Source organism: Cynocephalus volans, chromosome 11 (genome assembly GCF_027409185.1).
Source record: "Cynocephalus volans isolate mCynVol1 chromosome 11, mCynVol1.pri, whole genome shotgun sequence".
Lineage (NCBI taxonomy): Eukaryota > Metazoa > Chordata > Mammalia > Dermoptera > Cynocephalidae > Cynocephalus > Cynocephalus volans.
Genome location: NC_084470.1, coordinates 5,253,859 through 5,275,456, shown reverse-complemented (window position 1 = coordinate 5,275,456; position 21,598 = coordinate 5,253,859). Strand labels below are relative to the sequence as shown.

Here is a 21,598-nt window from a genome sequence, read left to right as displayed (position 1 = left end):
TTTGTTTTATTATTATATCATCCCTAACAACAGTGCAAAAATATTTCTTATAGTCAATTACTGTAGAATCTCAATACATTCTACTTGTCATTGACCTAGCTTCTTAGAGGGCAGGCTGAGATCAGTCAACATTTCTGCTACTGTGACTTTTGTTACGTTGCCTGCTCATGGGCCAGTTTCATGGAATTCCCATGTCCAACGAGACATTTCAGCTTCAACGTCAGTGAAGAGAGTCTTGATGGTTTACATCCTCATTTATTCATTCTTCTTTCAGCAAATATTTATTAAAGACAATTTTGTGCTGGATGCTGAAGATAAAAGAGTAAGCGAGACACAGTTTCCACACCCAAAAGCTTCCAGTCTAAAGGATAAATCTTCTAGATTTTGGCTTGATTCAGTTTGTGTTCTTCAGTCTGTGGCTACCAGACAAGCAGGAGGTCTTGGGTCCATTAGCTCATTTCCTTCCTTAATCTGTGTAGTAGTTATTGCTTATAAAATCCATATATTGTGTTTAGTGGAAGAATTTGATGTAATTGCCCTTTATCATCCCATTAAAGAGAAAATTAATATCAGGTAATAATTATCAAGAGCCAGACACCATGCTGAACAGTTTCAGTCCCTTGTCTCCATCCTCAAAAGCCCTAAGCGGGAGATCCTCATGGCCATTTCACAGATGAGGAAACTGAGGCTGACAGAAGTTCGGTGACTTTCCTAAAGTCATATGAGTAGTAACTGTGGCAAAGTTTGGGATCCAGTCGAGACCTGTCTATTCCAAAGTGCATGATCGGGACCAATATGTGATTTTAGAAATATAAAATCATGTCTTTTTATTAGGAACATTTCCTCTTTTGTATCTGAACTTTTAAATACACTCTTTAATTGACTATTTCTTACTAATAGCTCACTACTAAAGTGTGGGAACAATGCTTCTGCTGCTAATCTTGGCATTGAAATTACATCTCTCCCTCCAAAAAACATCGTGGAAGTCATATTAAATATGTATTTATTAAATACTCAAAATATAATCTTGAGATATTTCTACAGAACTTGATAGTTATTTTGACACCATTCCACTGAATTTTCTTTTTGTATTGGTTTCAAATTTGCTAGAAATGTTGACGATGGTCAAGGAGATTTACCAAACTCTTAGGGTATATTCAAGTCACAAAGAACAGTCTGTCAGCAGTAAATGGCTTCAGAAATCAACGTTAACAATTCATATTTCATAACAACTCATCTGGTCTACTCTCAATGGGAACTGGATTCTGAAAAAAGTTACTTCAGAACCAATCCAGATACCCATTCCTCCATACACATAAATCACAAAATACCTCTAAATAATATTGAGTATAAATTTAGTCAATGTTCAAACATAAAATTTCTATTAGTTTCTCTTTGAAAAGTAAGGAAATATTAATTAATTCTAAATTACAACTCTAGACAAAGAAGTGACTTTATATAAAAAATACATAAGGAGGAGATTTACAAGGTTCAGGAAAAACCATGAGAAAAGATAAGATCAGACTCTCCAGTGTACGTGACACAGGAAGGGAACAGACATACCCCAGGCTGATCAGGCAGAGTGAAATCAGTTCTTATATTACTGATTACGTGCAGATCTAGTCTGATTTTATTTGAGATTTGTCTTTCTTTAATGTCAGCGCGGCCAATTTTCTTGTACTTACATAAATATTGAAAACATATTGGCACAATTTTAAAATAAGCAAGAGGGAGATTTCTTTTAGTGAATCAATGTCATGGGATTTATTCCAAAATTATAGACATGCTCAGTTATGAATGTGCACTTTCAGGATTAGCCTGTGGATACAGGAACCAATGTGTTCAAGTGTTCTCCTTCCCAGAACAGTAAAATATGTAGAACATTGTGAGGCTTAATTGCATAAAATGTCACCGTATACACACACATTCCTAAGCCTATAACTCCCGAGAAGTGAAACTTCATCAAGAATTCATGAAAACAAATTTATTTCTGCCAGCAATGTTGTATGAAAACCTAATCCAGGGCAGGATGATATTACTAACACCTACACTCTTTCTCTTACTTTCACATTTGCCCCTAAGCTAATTTTATTTTATTTTATTTTAAAAATTTTTTTATTGGTTATTCATGGGTAGAAAGCTGACTGTCACCACTCGTGCCCAAGATCCATACTGGCAGCATGTCCATTACCACACATTGTGTTATACCCCATATCCCCCACCCAATTAATCCCCAATCTCCCACTCTATCGCCTTTCCCCCTACTCCACTTTGTATTCCTAGGTCTGTTCTCTCCCTCTGCAAGTCCAATGCACCACTGTGGTCTTTCTTTCCTTCCTGCTTTCTGTCTTTGCTCCCACTTATGAGTGAGGACATGAGGTATTTTTCCTGCATGAGGGAGATTTTTATAAAGTCTTTTCAGATAGTGGGCAATACAAGGCCGCAGAATCAAAGTGTTTGGTCCTGGCACAAAGCTCATTGTTACAGGTAAATTTTCTTTAAATTCTCCAGTGTATTATAGGGAGGAGAGGCAGGTAGGCAAGTGCTGCAGGCTCTGGTGCAGGTGCTGAAATCTCCGGTGCAGGTACTGGCTTGGAAGTCTTGGAATTGCTCCTGGTTTGGTCCCTAGCCATGGGGGTATCTCCAAAGAGTTCAGGAGACGGGCCCAGGTCCTGGGAGGTAGTGCTATTCCTGACCTTGCACGGGAGACATGCAAGGAGTCTAGAGCAACTTTAGATCCTAAAGAAAGGAGACAGGTGGTCCTGTCAGCATCTTTCTGTTGAAAGGCTTGTAAGCAACTTTAGGTCATATATCTTACTTATTTGACTTTTAAAATAACCAATGGAAAAAATGAAAAAACAAACAAACAAAAAAACTCATCTTCTAGACTCATCATTTGGTCACAGAAGGATTAAATAGTTGGTAATTTGGCCATAAGTAATCAATATCAAATGGCAAAATATTTCTCTGTGTAACCATATTCAAGAATGACACAAGCTGCCCTCATTTGTTTTTAAAAAAATCCAGTCCCATAAGTTTCTTTATTCCTCATGAGCCTTAAGGATGTGGTTTTGCCTGGATGAGGGTCAGATTTACTGAAATGGACGTTTTCAGAGAATTTTCACAAAGGTGATAATATTAAAAAATAGCACTGAAAAAAATGAAAGGGATAGTATATTATGGGCTTTTTAGCATTGGATATTATTTGAAGAAATGAACTCATAAAAGGAAAAGTGACTTTTCTTTCCCCTTTTGACCAACTGATAGTGTGTATTTTGGCAATAAAGTTAATAAAGGTGGCACAGATATAACTCACAAGTTCTCCGAGAAGTGAATTTTTGGGAAGGGCAGTGCAGGAAAAGGGAAGGACTTTGATCCTGAAATAAGACTTCTGGGGTACCACTTTCTGTGTACGTGTTCTTTAGCAAGAAAATTTAGAATCACCAATTATTGAATAGCCAATATTAAATATAGTTGGAAACTTGTTATAAACCTGAAATACATATTTAATTATTAAATAGCTATAACTATTTATTTGATAAAAGAGAAGACAAGAAATAGAGAACACTAAAATAAATATACATATGTAGATTTGAAATATTTACTTTCAATTGAACAGTAGCTGATATTTGTTAACTTTATATACAATTCACAGTGCTGCAACTTAATAAAATACAAACAACTTAGGGAATTTGCCTCGAATATATTATTCGGTTATGTAAATGAATGTACATAAATGAATTGGACAGGTTCATTTATTTTTAAGAAATGTGAAAAAATACATCATGAAAAAAATTTTAACCATGAAAGTCACTCTTAAAAATAATTTTAAAAAACCAAAACAAACATGCAACGTAACGATCCAGAATATAGGTACTAACCATATATAATCAAATGCACTATTTAATGTTTAGTCAACTAATACATTGGGAAGTTATGAAGGTTCAAGATTTATTTTATCCTCATAAGAATGAAACTAAAAAATCTAGTCAAGAAAAAGAAACAAGAGACAATAAACAGTGCGGTACCATGTAGAAAATTTCCTTCATCATGTGATTTTCAATTTCTTGAGTACAATAAGTGAGAAGTATTCCCATGAAGAAACACAAGTATCTAAGATGAAAATTAGATTTGCTAATGTATTGACTATAGACTAAAATTATATTATTATAAAATACTATGGAAATATTAACCTTATCTTTTGTAACATGCTTTTAAAATTACAAACAATGTATACATTTAGAGAAATATACAGTATCTTACTATTATAATAAATAAAATACTATCTGCACTAAAAGCAACATACATAAAATTAAAATAAGCACATTATGACATAAGTATATTTATAGCATGCTCAAAAATTAATAATATATGCTTACTGATTTTGTATCAAAATCAGGAGTTTTGCTGCATAGGCAGAAATCATGAATAATTTTTTTCCTTTTCTTCTCAAATGTGAAATTCAATTTCTATCTTAAGAAATTGCCTGTTGAATTATTAAACTAACTTCAAAGTAGCCCCCCAAATATTAGCAATGCATTTGAGTTTCAATTGCAAATCTAATTAGAAAGCATTCTAACATTTATAGTTTCAGTATTAGATTAAAATAAACATATAAGCAATTCACATTCCAGATTCAAGTGACATGCCTTTTTACAAAGGCATATGATGATTTGTTTATATTATATATTATGTAATATTTGTTATATATTATTATAAAGGCATACGAGGCTTCATTATATATTTTGACATTATATGTGCAAAAAACACTGGACCTATAACTTTTTGGGGGGGACCTGTAACTTTTAACATTATACTAATTATATTTAAACTTTATTCAGTAGATTAAGACAAAGGGAATACGGAGCTGCAAAACAGTTAAATGCATACGGGGTAGATACAAATTTTTGGAGAGACACTGAGAGTTGAACTATGGATATACTGATATGTATAGACCTTCTCACTGATGGAGTAAATCCACATTAAAGCAAATATGAAAAATACACCCCTACTGTATACTTAGTTGTGCTTAAACTTCAAAGGAAATTCCAAAATAAAATGTGCCTTAGGTGAATGTTTTTTAAAGCAAAACATAATTTTGATAAGTGTATGACTTGGTAGGAGTAACACAAGAGCATTTCTGAAAATAATAACACTTTTTAAGAGAAGTTTTGGAAATGTTGCTATTTTGCTTCTAAATCCAAGACATTGTGAAAAATTTGGAGGTACAGCTTTAAATACTGCCCCACCCAAAACCTGGAATGGTCCAGATGTGAAAGTGAGATGTTATGTCAAGTTAAAAATTAACTTGGAAAACCCCATGAAATTCAGAACTGCGAAGGAGATCCACGTTTGAAGCTAAAAGTTCAACCCAACAGATTAAAAGCACACAGGAAAGCAGATTCCCATTGAAACAAGTGACTGCATACTGTTAAAAATAAAAATGAAAAACTTCTTCCTGACATTTATTCATATGGGAAATACGACAAGTGTGGTGCATTCCAGAAGCCGGTACATGAAAAGGGGGGATGCACAGAGTTGTGCACCATGAGGACATGAGTTGTTTGGCCAAAGAGCATAAGTTACAAAGGACGGGGAAGGGATGCACTTTGGAAGGGGCCAAAGATTGTCGTCTGCAGAGAGATCATCCAAGTTACCTGGCCTCCTTCCCTCTTCTCCTGCCACCCACCTGGAAACCATGCTCCAGTAAAAAAAAAAAAAAAAAAAAAAAAAGACAAAAACACATTTAAAAAGAATGTGTTCATGAATGTTGGAAATCTTGGCATGAGGCAGTTAAAAGTCATGCACCATCACAGCATGTGGAGAAAGAGCAAGTCCTGGTTTTGATCCAGGTTCTGAAACTCAATAGCTGTGACTTCTGGAAGTTACTTAAACTCTTGATTCTCTTCTCACATCTATAAAATAAGGACAATAATAAACAACCTTGCAACCTATTGGGGATGAAAGGCCATGGCAGGTGCTAATCCAATGGCAACTTTTCCTCCTATTGCTGTGCATGGTGTTGTTTGCAACAATCCAGGGTATTTACATTTGTCTAAGAATTCCATTTAACTGATATTCCGTTTTTCCCCACAGGTAAAACCCCTGCTGGAGACATTTTCCCCAAGCCCACTATTTTTCTTCCGTCAATTGCTGAAACAAACCTCCATAAGGCTGGAACACATCTTTGTCTTCTTGAGAATTTTTTCCCTGACGTTATTAAAGTGTATTGGAAAGAAAAAAATGGCAATACAATTCTGGAATCTCAGCAGGGAAATACCATGAAGACTAACAACACGTACATGAAATTGAGCTGGCTGACAGTGACTGAAAAGTCACTAGATAAAGAACACAAATGCATCGTCAAACACGAGAATAATAAAGGAGGAGTTGATCAAGAGATTCTGTTTCCTGCAATAAAGAAAGGTATGTGTATATAAATGTAAGTGGAACCTCCCAGGAAACTTATCTGAATGGGAATGCCCCACCTTTTTCCTGCCAAGTAATAATAAAAAACAAATATAAATCTTTCTTAAATGTTGTTACTTTAATGGTAGCATCAATGCTCTGCTATTTCCCATAGAATTAAAATGGTATGGGTGTTGGAGAAAAAAAAAGGAAAAATTTACTTAAGCTTCCTCAGCTCCAGTTTCATCATTCAAAATATTAAGGTCACATGATGTTTTTTAGAACTTTTATATGGATTAAATGACACAAAATACGGGAAGCATCTAGCAGCTTATCACACAGTAAATGTTCAGGAAGGTTTCCACTTTTCGTGACTTTGCTTGGTCAGGAAGTAAGCACAACTGTATGTCTTGCAGAAATGTTCCACCAAGCAGGCAGCATCAACACTCCCTTTAATCTTGCTGTACACAAAGTTTAAGTACAAACAATGAGGTCTTTTTGTCAAAATGGTATTCACATGAAGGAACCAGAGCACGACTCAACGAAAAATGAAATAACCTTGGCTGCTGCAGTTTTATGGCAGCCTTGGGTTTTTCAGATTTTTATTTCATGTATCACTGTAAGTAAAGTTTCATGATTAAAGATGGGGTGAGGCTAATGTGCACACACACACTTCATCCTTCCTAGTGGATGTCTTCATTGTCATTGGTAAACGCAGCTCACCAAACTTCTAGTGGACAAGCCAGGCCTGCGTGGAAATGCGCAGGAATGCACTGCGATGAGCAGTCAAGACAGCACCCTCTTTTCCTAATCAACGAGGGTCACCGGGGTTCAGGCATGATGTCCAAAGCAGTCCCTTTGCTGCAGATGCTGCACGTGTCCAGGCCAAAGGCCCCAGAGTGGTCATGAGAAGGAATCATTTTGTATTCCTCCCTGGAGCCGACAAGCCCTCTTTAACCGGTGGGAACAGGCACATCGCAAAACGCAGGAAGGCCTTTGCCTCCCACCAGCCCCCATCTCTCCTGACGTCTGTATCCTCTCAGAGCCTTAGTTTCTGTGATGATTGAATGAGGTTTGGAGCATTGCCTTGACTTTCTCCCGGGGCTGTGATGGAGAGAAGTGGAAATGATGTCAGTGACAGTGCGTGCTTTCAAATACATGGAGTGGCCGCCTTTATTCACGCAGTCATTGTACTTATTTATATCCTCTCTTAAGTTCAACTAATACAACTATGATAGTGCCCCTTTGTTCTGTTTAATTGCTGAGAAGCGCAGGGTGCACAGACACCAAAGCACGTGCCCTGCAGACCCGCCACTCTCATGAGCCCAGTTAGGGTCCGACGTCTCCAGTGACAGGGACAGTAACAGTGCAGTAAGTTCCACAGCAGTGAAGGGCACACAGGACGGAAGTCCAGTCTTACAGTGGGCTTCACCCAACACTAGACACTAAATCCTAGCACAAGCGTCCTTCGTGGCTTCTCATGGCGACAGAGCCCAGGAGGACACTTCTGTTGATGTTACTCAGCAGCAAACTCTCAATGCCATGTCCTCGAAGTGTCCCCTCCCCCCTTTCTGATCAATGTTAAAAATATACATGGGAACATATCATTTTCAAGTGAAATAAAACTAATCTGGTCCAAGTTTTCAACCAACTTTGACTGAGAGACAGAACTTACGATACACACATAGATTTCCTGATGAGGAGTTGCTCGTTCAATGCACGGTGATGTTTTTATGTACCTTTTAATGAACAAAGTCACTACAAGAAAAAGAAGGAGACTTTTAAGACCCGTCGAAGTCAGTTGTTGAAGACATTTGAATATCTGAACATGATTAAACTAATATTTTCATTCTTCAAACTTACCCTAAAACCTATTTTTTAGAGCAGATCAAGAAAAGAAAAAGAAAAGAAAAGGACTCGTTGAGTGTATAAAATTGCACACCAGAACCATATACATGTGGACAAGAACACATCCAGGAGAAGAAAATTGTGACTCTGTTTTCTTCCATCTATTTAAAAACATTTTGTCTTTGTATGTATGTTTACCTTTCTTTTCTTTTCTTCTTTTTTTTTTTTAATACATCATAGTGAAGTACAACTCTCATCTCAGGTTTTATTCAGAGAAACATAAATGTGACTGGGCCTGTCCTGTTCCCAGAACGAGTGGCACTGAGATGCTGAGCTCCTATAATAAAAAAGGCCACTAGCTAGGAATAATTAAGTTATCTGGAAAAGAGGGGTTTTTTTTTTTTTTTTTTTTTTTTTTTACTTTTTACGTGTCCACAATGTTGGAATTACGTTGTCTCTCTGTGAATTACTTTTTTATTTGTATAGATTATTTTTACAAAGTACTTTCCACATGCCCTATCTCACTTAATCCCCTACAGCTATCCTTTGGATACCAGCTCTGCCATTCACTGCTGTGACTCTCAGCAAGTTACCTCTGTTTTCTAAACTTTATTTCCTCTTTTCTATCATGGGCCCCGCATCCCACAGCTCACTGAAGTGTTATTTGACAGTGTTATAGAATCAGACCAATTATTTCTGGAATTGTGGGGGCTCATATTGTTAATGACTGTCTCGCTGTCAGAACATTTTATGTCTGTGTATATATACACACACATACATATGCACACACACATACGCATACACACACGCACCCAGTCAAATAACAGGCATGAACAACTGCCTAATACTTGCTCTCATTTCTTCTAGATCCTAAAAAGCCTTGTTTGGAAGGTGAAAATGGTAAGTATTTGTGCTTTTTCCCCTCCTGATCATCTTAACTATCTGAACTTCCCTGGCTTCAGGTAGAAAATAGACTGGCTTGGGGTAGCAGGATGGACTGAGTGCCATTGTATTAATCCTTCATTTCCTAGGAGTCACATTAGCTCAGTCAACTGCTGGTCTTGGTCTGAGATGACTGTAAATCAGAGGCTGCAGTGATGGGCTCTGAACTATCTCAGCAATGGGCTTGTTGATTCAACTCATGGATTTATCCGTATGTCTTCTGTTTCTGTAACTGGGGAAAGCATGATACCAAGAAGCTTCCAGATCATTTGTTTATGTTTTAGTCTTTGGTCCTTGCTGGCAGCTAATAACAGGAACTAGTGCCTACCGAGTGCTCTTTATGCGGAGGCTGTGGGCTGTGCTCCGTGTGGTTTTCTTGTTGAAACCTCACGATGTTCCCAGGAAGTGGGGCAATGTGGTTCACCCATTCCACACATGAGGGCAATGAGGGAAAATTAAGTCCCTGACACATGCCACCCAGTCAGATCTGGGGTTTCAAATGAGGCCTTCTGATGAAGATTTCACACAGCAAGTTCTCTAGTCTTCCTCTGTGATGTAGTCATGGAGCAAGAAATTCTGCAGCTGAGGCACCAGGACATGAAGGACACATGGGGGGGAGGGGGGAGGGAGTGGGTTCTGACTTCCCCAGACCGGCCCCCAACCTAGTTCTCTCAGTGACTAGTTGCATGAACATGGGTAAGTGACTTGCATTCTGTGAGTGGTACTTTTCTCAAATGCCAGTGAGAAGAATTACACCAAACTCGTGTTTGTTGAAGAGATAAGGGCACAGATGTGACATGTCTAGCACTGGGAATCTCATTTAGCAGGCACAGAATAAGCACTAGGTTCTGGCCCTTTCTCTCCACACGTGCACAGAGAACACGACTAGAAGCATGGGCTCCAGCCCTGCTGACCCTTCCTCTATTCCAGTATGCAGGGAGCTCTGGACCTCAGCTGCCACACAGGTGAGGAGTGGAGGTAACATCTCGTCCCACCAAAGGCAGGGAGTTAGGAATCTTTCTACACCACGGACTAATGCTTCTGGAGTTTTGACACTGTGAGGACAGAACATGTAAAATGGAAATTTCCACAGGAAGTGACTTGGCCCCACGGCTCACCATGTAGCCACTGTGGCCCACCCGGGTATTTAAGTACTCCTTGACATCACGTGGGTCTTGCAAAACTTCAACTGGTGTTAAGTGCAATTACCCAATAACATCAAAGCCACCATGACACACTTAGGAAATACAGGTGAGTGTGTCACAACCACCTAACATCTCAGAGAATTTGGATTAACCCCATTCTCCCATTTTCTATAAAGCCCTCTTTACTAAAACCTCCCACCCACCCTGCTGCAAACACGACCAAATTCCCATGCACTGACCCTTCCTAGAGGTCTCATTGCACGCACAGTGTGCGATGGCGTGGATGCTTCTAAATCAGCAACTCAACTTTGTATTTAGGCTTAACCTTTTGACGTCTGGTATGTTTATTGCACACGAAGATGTAGAATTACAGAGCAGCTCCATGGGTTCTTTAGCATCTTGTTGCTGGGGCTGAAAGCTGGGCTCTGACACTGAATGCACGTCATGAGCCAAATTCCTTCTCTCTGTCCTCAGTTTCTTTGTTAATGGCAATGAAAATAATCTCCCTCTTTCCATCTCTCTCATAGCTTGTTATAAAGATTAAATAAGATAAAAACTTTACAAGCAAAGCTGTCAGAATAGTGTTTGCTATTTAGTTAGCGGTAATAAGTATTGATGTTATTATTACTTAGAACATTTTTGGGGTGAAGAAATTCTAGAATCTAATTATCACAACACTTTTTTCTTAATTGGACTCATTCATTAAAAACCCAACCTTATTCTTCTGTACTTTGGAATGTTCTAAGTGAATTGAACAGAGGTTAATCAACTTGACCTGTGAGCTGAACTGACTTGTCTTGCTCTGGTGCTGGTGGCAGATGTTTACTTTTGGGTTTTGGTGGTGGTGGGATATCACTTCAATGTAGAATATCAGAAATAAATATTTGTGATCCCTTCCCGATTAATGTGTCTTACCCTGTCCAAAGAACAGGTGAAACTAGCTGAACAACTTTTCTCAGAAGCACTGGGGCAGCAGCTCACCGGCACCTCTGTCTACTACACCTACCTGCTCCTGCTCCTCAACAGCGTGGTCTACTTTGCCTTTGCTGCCTTCTGTCTGTATAGAAGAACAGCTGTCTGTGGTGATGGGAAGAGTTCCTAACAGACGGTTGCAGAAAGGGGACATCTTTTCTGCATCATGTATTGTCCCTGACACAGTAGCCCACAGCAGCCATTAGCACCCCTCTCTCCAGTCTCCCCCAGCTCCTCCAGCCAGCCCGAGTCGTGGCAGCTGCAGTGTAGACAGCGCACAGCCTCCAGCCGTACTCCAGTGCCCTCGCGCTGACAGCAGCATGCAAACCTGCCCTTCGCACACCCTGGAGTGGCCTGAGTGCTGTTCAAATTCTGTGCTTTGTTTTTCATAAGCACAATAATAAACAAACGAGCAAACAAACCCCAAAGTCTACTTTTGTTCATGTGTACCTAAAGTTGATGAAATTGAATGGAAAGTTCAAGGTAACAAATAGCATGCCCACTGGGCCATGACATTCGGTGTTGGTTGTAATCATGGTCTGCTACCACATGCAGTGCAACTTCTGATCCTTTCTGATACAGTGGTTATGGAGCACTTGCTGCAAACACATGTTACTTCTCTTTTAAAGGTCAGATTCATTTCATTTGGGACATTTCAATGGCAACAGGACAACGTCTACAGTGATTTGCACTGTGTTTGCTCAGCTCTATGCTAGTGTTTCACAAACAACGTGTTTCCTGGTCCTCACGACAATCCCATGAAAGCTGCATGCACCAGACAGGCAGCACGATGGGGGAGCTAGGCACATAGGACTCTGGACCGAGTGCCAGAGTTCGATTCACGGGTCTGGTATTTAGTATCTGAGTTGCCTCTGACAAGTTACTTGAACTCTGTGTGCCATAATTTCTTCATGTAAATTGAAGGTGCAGTGTCCTTTCTCCTGGAGTTGTTCTATGGATTAGATGAGTTAATAATGCTTGATACATGCGAGTCCTCAGCTGCATTGATATGTGCTCTTGATAGCTCTACTTTAGAAATAGTAGATACAGCCCCGCACACACACATATGAAAGCACTAACAATGATTGCTATTCTTCTCTGCAGAGAGGTTAGGTGGGATGGAACAGGGATTCAGTGAGTTTCTACCATGCACTATGCAATCCATGAACCCTCTCAGAGTTCCTGAAGGTGGACACAATCAGGGTCCACAGTTTATAGATGGGAAAGATTAAGCTACCCACTCAAGGTCATGATTTCTTCTTAGATAATTTATTATACATAAATGTGGGGTACAACATTGATTTTCAGTAATTGTGTAGAATGCGTGGTGGTTTGATCAGTATAGTTAGCTTATTCATCATTACAGCACGCAATCATTCTTTGTGTCCATTGACCAGTTCCTCATTAGCCCCTTCCCGCCCCCCATACCCTCCCCTTTTCCACCTCTAGTTTTCTAAAAATTCAATGTATTAATGACTGTGATTGTTGTTTGTATGTTTCTTTTTCTGTGGAAGGTCATGTTTTATTAAGTAATGGTCATAATTTAAAGCCAGGTCTCCCTGAACCCACAGCCCCCTTTTCTTTTTACCCAATATCATGTGTCTTCCACCCATCCACTTTCAACTGGCAAAAACAAAACAAATGAAAACACGCATTGCTTCTCTTCTCATCCAAGGGGGCAGTGAGGATATTCTGCTATGTTTTCTCCTCATTTAGACACCAGGCCACTGGTTCGTTACTAATTTCCCATTTCTCTTTCCCCTTCGGATAAAACTATGACCTACTCTGGTTTGCCCGTGACTGCTCCCCTTGCTATAAACAGTATAAACGCTCTGCCTCGCTTTGTGAGTGTGTGTCTCAGATCTGCACTGCTCTTCCCAGGGGCTGCCGATGAAGTGGACTGCGAGTCTCAGACATAGCAGGCCTGTTAATGGTGCTTTCGGGTGTGTATACCATTCTGATGCCCAAGCTCCTTCCACAGTCTGAGAGGGCCCAGAGGTCCCCAGAATCACCTTGTGCAAGTATCCGGTATATCCAGGTGTACGTCTGAGGTAGGCACTAGGTTATGCCTGCTTTTTGGTCCAGTGTGTTTCCACTACAGAGGGAAGCCCCAAGTATGTTGGGAGGAATTCTGGACCAGAATCCACACTTCATAGCTGGTTAGAGCCCTGGCAATGAGGTTTGGCTCTAAGGAGCTGTGTCATTTGTTGCTGACCACCCCACATTCCCTGAGTTTATCCATCCTTAGAAGAACGTGTTCAAACTAAATAATATTGCATTTCTATCAGAAGTCACAAGTTCAGTGATTGACATCCTAAGGAAGTAATAACAGCGATCACTTGTACAGTGCTCACTGTGCACCAGGCACCGGACTAGTACGTGTTAACTCATTTAATTTTCACGAGGACCCTATGGGACATGTACAGTTATCACTGTTCTACAGATGGGGAAACTGAGGCACAGAGGATTAAGACAATTCCCCATAACTACACAGGCAGTAAGAAATAGGGCTGGGATTTGAACCCAAGCAGCCTGGCTTCAGAGCTCTTAACTTCTACATTATTTGCTCCTAGAGTGGGAACAGGTTACTTTCAGTTTCAATTAAAACAAAAATTTCCTTCCTTATCAGGTTCAGGGCTGGGGAAGAGATTTGCCTCTTGACCTGTCCATATTTCTTCTCCTTCTCCTACGCTGTTCATACAATTAGAGGATTCCAGGCCAACCAGCCTCACCAGTGCTCATACTGGGAAGGTTTCTATATACTGGTCTCCCATCCACCACTAGGACCTCTGGGATTAAAGTCCACAGCACCTGCATACAAAATACATATCACAAGAACAGACGACATCCGTACGTGTGCAATGGAAAAATTAGGCAAAGATTTACACAGTCCCACAGAAAACTCTCAGGTCCCATAGTCATTACAGAGCTAGAGAACTCCATATGCTTCTAAGTATTAAAAAGGGAAACTTCAAGGAAACCGTTGTCAAAATTTTCCCGATTACAAATTCTCATGACTGTTTTGGGTTCTTTTCCTCCCAGATTAAATTTGGAGGCTTTTGGTCTAGGAAGCAGGCCATAACTAAGCAATACTTGATTTCCCCCATGATTTTAACCAAAGTCCTGTATAACTGGAGATTCTGAGCCATAAGAGATAAACAGAGATACTGCCCCAAGATGATACCATCAGTCAAAAGGGTGGAAACTCAGCATTTCTGTTAGCCGTGAGCACATCTCTGAGTAGATGCTGGGTTTCCATCGTATTCTGTTAGGCAATTTCTGTTTGTTTGAATGGTGATCACTGTGCACCTGACTGAGCACTGCGAACTCTGTTAGGCAGTCTGCGTCCTTTCCCTGTAAGGCTCCAAATGTGCCACGGGCACTTCACTCACTTCGGTGACAAGAAAACCAGGTCTCAGAGAGGCGAAAAGACATGCTGAATGTCAACCACCCGGAGTGCACATGACTCCAGCCCTGTCGGACTGAAGACCGGCGGCCCTATCTGTTCTGTTGGTGGCACTCCTCCTGGAGGCCTTTAACAGTCATGGAGACCCGGAATCTGTCACAGGCCAGGCATGGGGACTTCAAAACTCCTCGGTAGTTCTAAGGTGCAGCATGGGTTGAGGCCCACAAGTTACAGAAACAGCTTCTGAGCCACAGCCTTGCTGTCTCAGACCACAAGCCGGGGGAGCCACCAGAGCACAACACACGTGTGGACCCGCAGCACCTGGAAAGTGTTTTTCCCATTTCATCCATCAGTTACCTAAGGAAACACAAGGTGTCTACTAGATCGATGTGCTAGGATGTTCAGTCCCTACAGCACCACATACAGCAGCCGCAAAGTAACCCAAATGGCCAATAAGAAATTCTTAAAATAAAGGATGTCATACAATAGGCCAATATGCATCTTGAAAAAAGGTAGATTCTTTAAAGAAATGGAAAATGATCAGGACATGGTGTTAAAAAATAATATGCATAGATACTCAAGATGGCGGCGGCTGCGGCGGCTGGCGCGGAGTCGCTGAGGTGGAAAAGGTGGCCACTGGGCCTCAGGCAGCCGGGAAACTTGTGGACCTTCCTCTTGCCATCTCTTAGGGGAGAACCGCTGCTGCTGGCCGGTCGTGGGGGGTGACCGCCACTTGCCCCCGGCAGGAGAGGCTGCCTCATTTACAGGCAACAGCTTAGAAGTGTGGAGCAGGAAAAGAACTGTTTCTTAGCTGCAAAAGCGAGTCTCGAAACAGGGAACGCGGTGCCAGGTCTGCTGTGGATGCAGACAGGATCCCGGAGGCTGGGGCCGCGCTGAAGGCAGCCAGCTGCCCTATTCAGGATTCAAGGTTTCAGGCCGGCATTAAAGAAGATTCCTGGGAGTGCCCGAGCTGGGCTGCGACTGAACAGCCCGAGGCGGCAGCGGCCGAGAACTGGGAAGGCAACAAACCAGAGACAAAGTGAGCGCTGACCTGGCACAGCACTGTGAGTGACCCCTGGCACAGCTCTGTTCGGGGGTGGATGCCCACCCGGCTCCTGCCTGCACCACCAGGCCACTCACCGCCCCTGTGCTGCCTCCATTTTCCCAGGTGTGGGCAGCCCCGCACAGCTCGGCCATCACTGAGCCCTCCCACTTGCTTGGCCTGGCGCGGGGCTTTCTGGAGCCTGCGGACCGGCCTCCTCTCCCTCTCCCTCCGTGGTTCTCTGGTGGGGCTGGTGACGGGGGTTGTCCCCGGCCAGTGTCGGGAGGGCAAGGAAGTACGGGCGGGCCGACTGTCACTCCACCACACCCTGGACTCCAGCCCCAGGTAAACTCCCTGTTACAAGGAGGCAGATACCACCTCTGTGGCCACCAGTTTGGAAAAAAGCCTAACGAATTTCTGGTTGGGAATAGTGTGGTAGGAGAGTTCCCAGGTCCACTTGAACCTGCCGGAGAGCAGGCTGCAGGTGGGCGCTAGACTCGGATTATACTGGGGGGATTCAAAGGTGAACAAGACCCGAGAAAGATCTACATAGTGCTACAAAGGCACCCAGAGAGACCGGTTGTCTGTGCCTAGCAGAAACCTGGTAGACTTCCTGGGTGAGGCGGTGCCGAGCAGGGTCTTGAAGGCCCAGCTGATAGACGAGGGGTGCAGAAGACATGCCCCAGCGCAGCACAGTGCTCACAGAGTGGGGAGACGCGCGGCCAGGGAGGCGGAGACTCGACAGAAACCACACATCCGGTGGGGTCCCCACTGCACGATCTAACAGCCTGGGTCAGAGCACACAGAACAGGGAGAAGTCCTGCACAGGAAGTGAAAGCTCAACAGAGATCACACACCCTGTGGTACATGATCCACCAGCCCAGCAGAGTCCAAGCTGACCAGAAAGGTGGCTCCCCGGAGAAGCCCAAGACCCAAGGCAACCACACACACAAGGAACTAGAGGCCAACTGAGCAGTCACGGAGGGAGCCATACGAAATTGGCAACCACAGCAACATCCTAGTTAGTCATTAGTCTCAAACCGGTGGACTGTGAAAAACCCTGCCACAATGAATAAACACCAAAAAAAAAAGATACCGGAAATACAAAAAATCAACAAAGTACACCACCAAAAGTTAATAAATCTCAAACTCTAGATCCTATAGAACAAGAAGCCCTTGAAATGACTGACAAGGAATTTCGAGTGATAATTCTAAGGAAACTGAATGAGATACAAGAAAACTCAGCTAGATATCATGATGAAATGAGGAAAAGTATACAGGATCTGAAAGAGGAAATGTACAAGGAAATCAATGTCCTGAAAAAAAATGTAGCAGAACTTGCAGAACTGAAGAAGTTATTCAATGAAATAAAAAACACAATGGAGAGTTTAACCAGCAGGCTTGTCGAAGTTGAAGAGAGAACCTCTGAACTTGAAGATGGGCTGTTTGAAATAACACAAGCAGACAAAAAGAAAGAAAAAGGAATCAAGGACATTGAAGAAAATCTGAGGGAGATATCAGACAACCTTAAGCGATCAAATATCTGAGTCATGGGTATTCCAGAAGGGGAGGAAAATGGAGATTCCATTGAAAACATATTCAACAAAATAGTGGCAGAAAACTTCCCAGGTATAGGGAAAATCACAGATCTTCAGATCCAGGAAGCTCAAAGATCTCCAAATGTATTCAACCGAAAAGACCTTCTCCAAGACATGTCATAGTCAAATTGGCAAAACTCAGAGACAAAGAGAGAATCTTAAAAGCTGAAAGAGAGAAGCATCAAATCACCTATAAGGGAGCCCCAATCAGGTTAACATCAGACTTTTCATCACAAACCCTAAAAGCTAGAAAGGAATGGGATGATATTTTCAAAATACTAAAAGACAAAGATTGCCAGCCAAGAATACTCTGCCCTGCAAGGCTATCCTTCCGAAATGAGGGGCAAATAGTATATTTCTCAGACAAACAAAAACTGTGGGAGTTCACTACCAGACGACCACCCTTACAAGAAATCCTCAAGGGAGTACTGGGTTTGGGTCCTGAAAAATGACTACCACTGCCATAAAAACCCAAGAAAAATCTAAACCCGCTAGTATTATAAAAATGGCATTCATGAAGAGAAAACAAGCTAACAAAAACACTATCTACAACCTAAGGAACCAACAAACACAGAAAACAAACAGTAAATCAGAAAGCAAGGAACAAAAGACACCTAAGACAACCAAACAACCAAGAAAATGCTAGGAATAAATCAACACCTTTCAATAACAACTCTTAATGTAAAAGGCTTAAATTCCCCAATCAAAAGACACAGACTGGCTGACTGGATCAAAAAGCAGGACCCAACTATTTGGGGCCTACAAGAGACCCACCTCACCCATAAAGATTCACACAGACTAAGAGTGAAAGGATGGAAAAAGATTTACGATGCAAACAGAAAAGAAAAACGAGCTGGAGTAGCTATTCTTATATCTGACAAAATAGACTTTAAACTAAAAACCATAAAAAGAGACAATGAGGGACACTACTTAATGATAAAAGTCTGATCCATCAAGAAGACATAACAATCATAAATATGTATGCACCCAATGATGGAGCAGCCAGATTTATAAAACAAACTCTATTAGACGTAAAGAAGGAAATAGACACTAATACCATAATAGCAGGGGACCTGAACACCCCACTGTCAATATTAGACAGATCATCTAGGCAAAGAATCAGTAGAGAATCACAAGATCTAAACAAGACTCTAGACCAATTGGAATTGGCAGATATCTACAGAACATTCCACCCAACAACCTCAGAATATTCATTTTTCTCATCAGCACATGGATCATTCTCCAGGATAGATCACATATTAGGTCACAAATCAAGTCTCAATAAATTTTAAAAAAATTGGAATTATCCCATGTATCTTCTCAGACCACAATGGATTAAAACTAGAAATTAATAACAAATGAAACTCTGGAAACTATACAAACACATGGAAATTAAACAGCATTGTACTTAATGACATATGGGTCCAAGAAGAAATCAAGCAGGAAATCAAAAAATTTATTGAAACTAATGAAAACAATGATACATCATACCAAAACCTGTGGGATACTGCAAAAGCAGTATTGAGGGGAAAATTTATTGCATTAAATGCTCACTTCAGAAGAATAGAAAGATGGCAAGTGAACAACCTAACACTTCACCTTAAAGAACTAGAAAAACAAGAAGTATCCAAACCTAAAGTTAGCAGACAGAAAGAAATCATTAAGATCAGAGCATAACTGAATGAAATTGAAAACCAAAAAACAATTCAAAAGATCAATGAATCAAAAAGTTGGTTTTTTGAAAAGATAAATAAAATTGACAAACCATTAGCATGGCTAACAAAAAAAATGAAGAGAGAAGACTCAAATAACAAAAATTAGAAATGAAAAAGGCAATATTACAACTGATTCATCTGAAATACAAGGAATCATTCGAGACTACTATAAACAACTATATGTCAACAAATTTGAAAATCTGGAGGAAATGGATAAATTTCTGGACACACACAAGCTCCCAAAACTGAACCGTGAAGACGTAGAAAGTTTGAACAGACCAATAACAATAAAGGAGATTGAAGCTGTTATCAGAAGGCTCCCAACAAAGAAAAGCCCAGGACCAGATGGATTCACAGCAGAATTTTACCAAACATTCAACGAGGAATTGACACCGATTCTTTACAAACTATTCCAAAAGATTAAAATGGACGCAAATCTCCCAAACTCATTCTATGAAGCAAACATCATCCTGATACCAAAAACAAGGTAAAGATATAACCAAAAAAGAAAACTACAGGCCAATATCCTTGATGAATATAGATGCAAAAATCCTCACTAAAATACTAGCAAACAGAATACAGCAATACATACGTAAAATTATTCATCACGATCAAGTGGGATTCATCCCAGGATGCAAGGTTTGTTCAACGTACGCAAATCAATAAATGTGATACACCATATTAATAAACTCAAACACAAGGACCATATGATCATCTCTATAGATGCTGAAAAAGCATTTGATAAAGTTCAGCACTCATTCATGACAAAGACCCTCTATAAGTTAGGTATAGAGGGAAAGTATCTCAACATAATTAAAGCCATATATGCCAAACCTACAGCCAATATCATCCTGAATGGGGAAAAGCTGAAAGCTTTTCCTTTAAGAACAGGAACTAGACAAGGATGCCCACTCTCACCACTCCTATTCAACATAGTGTTGGAAGTACTAGCCAGAGGTATCAGAGAAGAGAAGGAAATAAAGGGCATCCAGATTGGAAAAGATGAAGTCAAACTGTCCCTGTTTGCAGATGACATGATCCTATATATCGAACAGCCTAAAACCTCTACAAAAAAACTCTTGGAATTGATAAATGATTTCAGCACAGTAGCAGGATACAAAATCAACACACCAAAATCAGTAGCATTTCTTTTCTCCAATAGTGAACATGCAGAATGAGAAATCAAGAAAGCCTGCCCATTTACAATAGCCACCAAAAAAATAAAATACTTAGGAATTGAGTTAACCAAGGAGGTGAAAAATCTCTATAATGAGAACTACAAACCACTGCTGAGAGAAATTAGAGAGGATACAAGAAGATGGAAAGATATCCCATGCTCTTGGATTGGAAGAATCAACATAGTGAAAATGTCCATACTACCCAAAGTGATATACAAATTCAATGCAATCCCCATCAAAATTCCAAAGACATTTTTCTCAGAAATGGAAAAAACTATCCAGACATTCATATGGAACAATAAAAGACCACGCATAGCCAAAGCAATGCTGAGCAAAACAAATAAAGCTGGAGGCATAACACTACCTGACTTTAAGCTATACTACAAAGCTATAATAACCAAAACAGTATGGTACTAGCATAAAAACAGACACACTGACCAATGGAATAGAATAGAGAATCCAGAAATCAACCCACACACTTACTGCCATCTGATCTGTGACAAAGGCACCAAGCCTATTCACTGGCGAAGGGACCGCCTCTTCAGCAAATGGTGCTGGGATAACGGGATATCCATATGCAGGAGACTGAAACTAGATCCATACCTCTCGCCGTATACTAAAATCAACTCAAAATGGACTAAGGATTTAAATATACACCCTGAAACAATAAAACTTCTTAAAGAAAACATAGGAGAAACACTCCAGGAAATAGGACTGGGCACAGACTTCATGAATACGACCCCAAAAGCATGGGCAACGAAAGGAAAAATAAACAAATGGGATCATATCAAACTAAAAAGCTTCTGCACAGCTAAAGAAACAATTAAAAGACTTAAAAGACAACCAACAGAGTGGGTGAAAATATTTGCAAAATATATATCTGACAAAGGATTAATATCCAGAATATATAAGGAACTCAAACAACTTTACAAGAAGAAAACAAGCAACCCAATTAAAAAATGGGCAAAAGAGCTAAATAGGCATTTCTCTAAGAAAGATATCCAAATGGCCAACAGACATATGAAAAATTGCTCAACATCAGTCAGCATCCGGGAAATGCAAATCAAAACCACATTGAGATACCATCTAACCCCAGTTAGGATGGCTAAAATCCAAAAGACTATGAACAATAAATGCTGGCGAGGCTGCGGAGAAAAAGGAACTCTCATACATTGTTGGTGGGACTGCAAAATGGTGCAGCCTCTATGGAAAATGGTATGGAGGTTCCTCAAACAATTGCAGATAGATCTACCATACGACCCAGCTATCCCACTGTTGGGAATATACCCAGAGGAATGGAAATCATCAAGTCGAAGGTATACCTGTTTCCCAATGTTTATCACA

The 21,598-nt window shown here is 40.6% G+C and overlaps 1 gene segment (V, D, J or C); it reads left to right on the top strand.

The window, feature by feature from the left end:
- Positions 1-11,445, top strand: part of LOC134390938 (T-cell receptor gamma chain C region C10.5-like) — a 34,981-nt gene extending 23,536 nt beyond the window's left edge. Inside the window, 2 exon segments of the C gene segment in view lie at positions 6,097-6,426; positions 11,270-11,445. Coding sequence covers positions 6,097-6,426; positions 11,270-11,445 — 506 coding nt within the window.
- The last annotated feature ends 10,153 nt before the right edge of the window (positions 11,446-21,598 follow it).